A 7224-nucleotide genomic window follows, 5' to 3' on the forward strand; every position below is an offset into this window, starting at 1 on the left:
CGGAACCGTCACCCCCCCTCCTCTCATCTGAAGAGCGAAACTCTGATGCCTTCACATGCGGCACGGAAATATTGGAATCTTCGATGTAAGCGAAACTCGACCAGTAAATAAACAATTCGGTAGGCTATAATTTATTCACAAGGAAATACACCGATTTACATTTTTCTTTTTTGTTGTTGTTGCAAGTATGTTTATTCAATATATCATTCAGTGACATTATAGTGGAATGATCAGGAATGTCATCACAACAGATTTTTAAAAATCGTCTAATCATCTTGTTGACTTTTTATCGGTTATTTAATTTATTTCATTATATGGCTTTGATTAATTACGACGGAGGATTAGGGCCACGTTAAAAAAAATAATAATAATTTCGAGATTAAAGTCGTAAATTTACGAGTTTATTCGTTTAAATTATTATTTTTATTTTTATATTTATTATTATTTTTATTTTTTTAACGTGGCCCTAATCACGTTAGGGCCACGTTGTTTCTTTCTTATTGTTTTTTATTTACATGTATTTTTTATTTGTGTGGACTTCTCTCTGTTTGTAATTATCTGTTATTCAAAAAAGGTGCTATATAAAGACATTTATTATTATTATTATTATTATTATTATTATTATTATTATTATTATAAATAATAAAGACAAACAACATGAAATAGCTAATCACAATGACTGCTGACTTCCAAAGAAACACGTAAATTAAGGGGCCGTTTTCTGCTGCATTTTGAAGGCCAAGAGTTCAATTCAGTTTCAAGTCGAACCATGGTGTCATGGTCAATTCGACATACTTTTAAGTCTGTATGCCTTGTAGTTGTTATTTATTAAAATAGGCTATTTGCATTTCAGTTATGCCTTTGTCTTTAAATATGTGATGGATTTACTTCTCTCAACAGATGAGATTCAGACTTTTTGTGGCTAATGAGATTGAGCGTCAGATTCTTTCAGTTCTTTATTCTCTGACTTCCTCAAACTTCAGCAAGAATAGAGTCAACTGTTGAAGAAGGTTTTCAGCTTTTATGAGTCACACCTGAGAGTTTTAACAAGTAATTCCACTGACCAGATAAACTACCATCAGGCGAATGGAAAGAACATCTGAACAAGTAAGCAACATTTAGGAAAATTCAGCAAAGACAGATTAACCTCTAACCTAGAAATAAAAAAAGAACAGCCCTACTATTTTATGACATTAGGAAAGAATTTATGAAGGAAAGCTGGACAGGTTCCCCAAAAGCTTTTGTTATACATCACTGACCTCTAGTGGATGTTATTTTAAATACTGGAGTTAACGATTTACTGTACAAGGTGTGTGAATGTCCAAGAACACTTTTTAATACTAGACAGCCTCAATGCTCTTCACCCCATTGCAAATTATACAGTGGCCCTGAAGGTCCATTGTATAAATAGTTCATGATTGCAAAAAAACATTTCATTAAATGCGAAAAAAAAATTCTGAAAGGCAAAAACATTTGGAAAAAAAAACTAAAAATATTTCAAGAAACATCAAAACCATTTCATTTCATTTGCAAAAAAAAAAACATTCACCTGCCAAATATATTTCACCTTCTGCAAAAAAAGTAATTGACGTTACATCAGTCCAGTCACCAACAAATAGTGTAGTCCTACCCTTTGTCTGAAATATCTTTCGCAGGTGAAATATTAGTCCGTTCACGGTATCTCACAAATACACTCTGCAATCTTTTGAAAACGTCTTTGAGTTGGTTAAATAATTTAAAAACCTATTGCTATAATAAAATCCCAGTATGTTTAATTTATTTAGTTCCTTTAAAAAATACTTCATGCTCTTAAAAATATATATCCAAATTGTATTGTTATTATTGACCTCTAAAATGGTTTCACATTATTTTGTAATCAACAGAATGTTAAATATCCATTAAAGAGTAATGTTTAGATTGTATCACAAAGCGTACAAGCACCTAAAAATTTTACTTCTGAACCTTACTTGAGTAAATGTACTTGGTTACGTTGCACCGCTGGAACTTCTGATATTTCAGAAATGTATTTTTACATTAGCAAAGCATAGGAGCTTCTTCTTCAGAATGTGCTGTAAAGGAATGTGCAGGAATTACTTATATAGAAATGAGGACGATGTTGTTGTTGTTCCTACTTGTTGCCAGAAGAGCACAAAAAATCTAGATGACTTAATAGTGTTTTTACAGAGGAGGGCAACAGCATGTCTATGTGATCAAGCGGATTCACTGTTCAGAAAGTGTTGTGTACAGAAGTCAGTTTGCTTAACAAAATAACAAACTGTCTGAGTAATGCTATTAATCTTTAACATCATCGGAGGAGAAGACATCCACAGTGTCATGTGAGAAACTGCACTTTACACTTAAGCCAGAGAAGAAACACCAGCACATCCATCAACGCCATGTGAGCTCACACGGGGGGGAAAAGGAAAACCTGGCTGCATTGAGAAGAAATAAGAAAAGCTGTCCAAGGTAAATATCTGCAACTCATACACGGAGTTTAAGAGAATCTCAGCAGCTTTCTTTTTATGACTCTCTGTTGTTTAACTGGTCATGCATTCAATTGTAAAACTGTGCTCGTACATTTATTTTGAACCATGAGCTGAACCGAGAAATAATCAACAGACTGAATTTTAAAAAGATCAGATGAAAGGTTTACAACAAAACAGACACATATTTACTTAAGACATGATGCGTTCTGTATTTATTTGTATACATTTTCTATAAAATTACAAACTCGATTCCACCCGTCAGAACCTTCCAGATTCTTGTACAGCATTTGTGTTGCCTGTTGAGACAATCTTTAAAAAAACATCGACTTAGACATCCAGCAGGTACAGCTTTCTTAGAAACTAGCCTTTCATTTTGTCTGTTGTTTTCAGCAGCTTCTAAGTGTTTTGAAGTTTTCTGAGTGTTTTTTCTGGAATCAGCTCTCTGGTGGAAGTGAGGATGATATGAGTAAAGTTTGAATGCTCTGACTCAAACTTCTGATAGTTTCCACGTGCCCAAATGTTAATCTACCACTTCCAGATTCCTGTCATTGTTTTTACACTCAAACTATAAAAACACACATGTGACTCCTATTTCCTGCACAGGTTTAAAATGTTAACCAGGTGGATGGCACTCACAGCGTTTCTGTCTGCCTCAGCTGATCTTGTGAATGCAGCTTTTGGCGACGGCTCTTTAACTGTTGCACCAACCTGCAGGCTCAAAGGTCGTCCAGAGGTAGAGCTGACTCTGAGCTGCGGAGACCAAAGAAAAGCAGGTCAGTAAAGAGGATCAACAAGAACAGAGAAGTGGGGACGGAGAAATTCATCTGCACCTGAAGGATTACATTTAATAAACTTTGTATCACCTGAATGATCCACTCAGTAACCGCACTGCTTCATAAGGAGTCTGGGGAAATCAGTGCCCTGCTCCAATGTGTGTTCAGATAAAGAGGTTTCTAATGATAAATACCAACATCCGTTTAAAAATATACACTGCATAAGTAATAATAATCTCAAAAAGCAATGTGTTCTGAACAGTGGCAAAAGCCGTTTTTTGTAAAAAAGAATTACTAGAAATAGAATTCTCTTCAGATTTTCGAGGGATTGTTGTTTTTACTTCATTATCATCAATATTCTTACTGACGTGTCTACAAACAAAAGTCATTAAGTAACAACATATCCATCAATTCCTTGTATGTTTTAACAAACTTGTCAACAAACTCGATTCTGATCAAGGAAAACAAAAATTAGTAGAGAGAGTTTTTTTTTACAAAACTTAGAGGTCTTTGTGATTACACATCATCATACATGTAAAAGATGTGGACTCATTCTAAAAAATATTGAAGGCATCATATTCAGGATAAGGACACTAAAATAAAACAGCAAACATGACATTCAGTCAAGTGAGTGCGGAGTGATTTCAGACAGTCTCAACCCGGGTCTTTGTGGTCCTAAAGAGATCATTTTTTTAAACTATAGGCCTCACAATGCACCTCCTCACCTGTAACTCATCGTCCTCTCATGTAGGTATTGTCCAGTACTGGCACACCCCCTTTGGAGACCTCGAGACCCCTGGTACTCTGAGTAAACTGGACCCTGTCTTTATGCATCACGATGGGAGCCTGGTGGTCCCCAACACCAGTCATCTCCACAGCGGCTTGTACTACTGCCTCCTGCAGCACAAAGAGGGAACGACACTGTGGTCGTACGAGCTCCATGTTGGTCAGAATAATCAAACAGATGAAGAAGACAATGCACATGAGGAGCATCGCTGTGGTGCGTTCAGGATCAGGAGGGATGTTGGTTCTGCAGAGGAGAAGCAGGGCGGTGTTTCAGATGAGCAGTTTGCAGGAGCTGTGGCTGCATCAGTTCTTCTGACATTTGTGCTGGGCTTCAGCGCTGGAGCTCTGACTAGGACTCAGGTTCTCAGGTGCGTTCAGGGACCCTGAAATCCCAGCTTTTATTCATACTGGGATCAGACTACCAAAATCTGACATTTCTTCTGTTTGTTGTATTTGCTGATTGATTTTGATACTTTGTTGAAACAAGCTGAGGCCAACGAATGGCTGCAACAGAAACTAAAACATGTATTAAAACATCATGTTGGTAAAGTTATTTCTGTGTTTCTGCAGGTAAAACAACTTCCTGTAAGTCATACTTAACATAATGATACACACCTGTGGGGATTATGGTATTCAACTTAAATAAGTAACTTTGTGGATAGCTTCAGTATGAGTGAGCCTTTTTTAAATAGATTAAATGGACAGGTTTCTTGTCTTCTTGTCTGTAAAGTTTTTTCAGCAAAAGAAGAAAAAGAAAGAGAGCTCATCAAAGAGATATAAATCCCTCAGATGATTAACAGTAAGATTTCAAATGGTTTGAATATCCATCTATCTACCAAACAGCCATACATGTTGTTGAAAACTGAGTCGGCTTTGTTTTCTGTGTTAAGGTTTCAACACATACTTGACAAGTTTTTTAATTACTGTCATGTTAAAGTTTTTCAAACGACAAAATTTTGCATTAAGAGTTTTTTGACGAAACAGAAACAGAAATTAAAATTCTCGTCTCTTTATGACCCACAAAAGCAAATGAGACCATCAGTTATAATAACTACTATTATTATATTGTATTTATTTAATACCTGTAATACCTGTCACAAGGTAGGTGTCAGATGAGACAGTTTTAAGATGTCTCCCTTTGTCCACATGTTGTGTCAAAATCAACACAAACTGTTCCTCACAGGAGCTTAAAACTCGACCATATGACAAAAAAAAAGATATTAAAGAAAAAAAGTAAAGCAGCTACCTTTAATGTTTTCAGTTTGTGTCTAAATTGTGTTTCAAATTTTTCAATCCTCTGCACCCTGTAGGTGTCTGGGGGCAGTCACTATGAGGCTGAGATCACCACGGCAACGCCAAAGCGACACACTGGACCACGGCTCCGAAGTCAACATGACAACCTTGCCCCCCATGTACGAAAACTGGGCCTTTGCAATGGAACGGGTGGAGTTGGATGAAGGTTCGGAGACTTGCGGGACCGCAGACTCAACGATTTCATCGACAGCCTCATCGCCCCCCCCTGCCAAACCTCAGAGAAGCTTCCGGCAGAAACGAGAAGGGGAGGAGGAGAAGGAAACCACAGCCTACCTGGAAGGATGCGACTACATCAAGGTGAAGGAGGAGGAGGAGCGAAAAGGTCTGAAGGAAAACAGTGAAGGAAATAACGGGGAGGAAAGAGGGTTCAGTGGTTCCTTCTATTTCTCAGACAAAGATGGAGGGAGTAAAACAGAAACAGATGAGGACGAGTGCAGCGAGGATCCAAGAGAGAGCAGGGAGGAAGAGAGGCAAAGGAAACAAGAGGAAGAGCTTGAGGAGCCGAGTGAGCTGGAGAACAGTACAGGTGATGAAGAGGATGGTAGAGTAAGTGAGGATGAAGTGGGAGACAACAAGGAGGAAGGGGGAGAGGAAAAGAGGGAGGAAGGATTGAGAGAGGAAAAAGAGGCAGAGGAAGATGCAGACGTAGATATTTGCAGGAGAGAAGATGATCCGCGTGACACAATGAAAAGTGACACCACGGAAGGGGGAGAAGAACCTCCAACCTCCCCGTCCTCAGAGGGCCGTCGCAGCCGCGTCATCCGCCTGTACCAGTATGACGACGACGGTCAGCGGTACGGCCACCTTCCAGACCCCACCCCTGATGAGCCTGGCCCCGCCCCCAGACTCAAACAGCGCTCCCTCTCTCTGACGCGTCTCAGTGCCATTATGGCTGCCGCCTCAGCTGGGCCGTTGGACACAAGAGAGACGGGGACGGAGGGGAAAGAGGAGAGGCCACACTTCCAGATGGACATATAAGAGACATAATCCAGAGGAGAGACATATGTCGGAGGACTTTTCGGAGGATTTGAATAACACACTTCTGCTTTAAATTGATCACTAACTATCACCTTTTATTATAGCTGTGATATAATAAACCCATTTTAGTGTTTACAATGATACTAGAAACAATCAGATATCTACTGTTTCCATGTGATTAGGCACAACTTGGGATTGGTCGTATAAAGGCGTTGATGACATCGGTCTTGTCCCCCTTGATTTTTCTTCCTTGTGTAAAAATAAGCTCTCTTTATTTTACACCAAGTAGAAACACATTTCCAAAAGAGCTGGGACATTGTGTGAAATATAAATCTAAAAAAAAAGGATGTAATCATTTTCAAAACATAGAAAGCACAAAGACACAAAGCCTGATGTTGAAACTGAGAAATTGCATTTTTGGGAGAAAATGAAATGCCCAATTTGCATTTGATGCCAACATGATTCAGGAAAAAATTTGGAGCAGTGGCGACACTGGAGCAACATATGCTTCCAAATACTCGGCTTCTTCTTTTTAAAAGGGAAGACCTTTGTTGCTTCGTCAAGATAAAGTCAAACCACATTCTGCCCGATCTAGAACAGCATGGCTCCGTAGTTTACATTAACAAAGAATGGTATCAGTTCCCCAATGCTTACAAAGTTTTTTATTTAAAGAAAAATGGTGGTAAACATGCCCCGTCACAAATTGTAAAAGATGTTGTTGGTATCAAATTCATACAATTAGGCATATCATTGTCCAAAAACAAAAAATTCTCAGTTTCAACATTAGACTGTATAAAACATGGACGTACTCTCAGTGACAAAAACGTGGAGTTAAAGCTGATTGAGGAACGTCGTAGTGAATTCAGTATACAGAGTACGACTTGTAC

The 7224-nt window shown here is 38.4% G+C and overlaps 1 protein-coding gene across 1 annotated transcript; it reads left to right on the forward strand.

The window, feature by feature from the left end:
* The first annotated feature begins 2263 nt into the window (after nucleotides 1-2263).
* On the forward strand, nucleotides 2264-6337 carry LOC132979964 (uncharacterized). The gene is made up of 4 exons (XM_061045787.1): nucleotides 2264-2466; nucleotides 3090-3259; nucleotides 4011-4413; nucleotides 5356-6337. Exons 2-4 carry the CDS (start codon nucleotides 3097-3099, stop codon nucleotides 6335-6337), a joined length of 1548 nt encoding a protein of 515 aa, XP_060901770.1. The 5' UTR covers nucleotides 2264-2466; nucleotides 3090-3096.
* The last annotated feature ends 887 nt before the right edge of the window (nucleotides 6338-7224 follow it).

Source organism: Labrus mixtus, chromosome 9, assembly GCF_963584025.1.
Source record: "Labrus mixtus chromosome 9, fLabMix1.1, whole genome shotgun sequence".
In the NCBI taxonomy this organism is placed as follows: domain Eukaryota; kingdom Metazoa; phylum Chordata; class Actinopteri; order Labriformes; family Labridae; genus Labrus; species Labrus mixtus.

What these genes read in the sequence shown, in the direction of transcription:
- LOC132979964 (XM_061045787.1), top strand. Translation starts at nt 3,097, where the DNA reads ATGTTAACCAGGTGGATGGCACTCACAGCGTTTCTGTCTGCCTCAGCT. An exon ending in CGGAGACCAAAGAAAAGCAG is followed by an intron (nt 3,260 to 4,010) that starts GTCAGTAAAGAG and finishes CCTCTCATGTAG; the next exon opens with GTATTGTCCAGTACTGGCAC. An exon ending in ACTAGGACTCAGGTTCTCAG is followed by an intron (nt 4,414 to 5,355) that starts GTGCGTTCAGGG and finishes TGCACCCTGTAG; the next exon opens with GTGTCTGGGGGCAGTCACTA.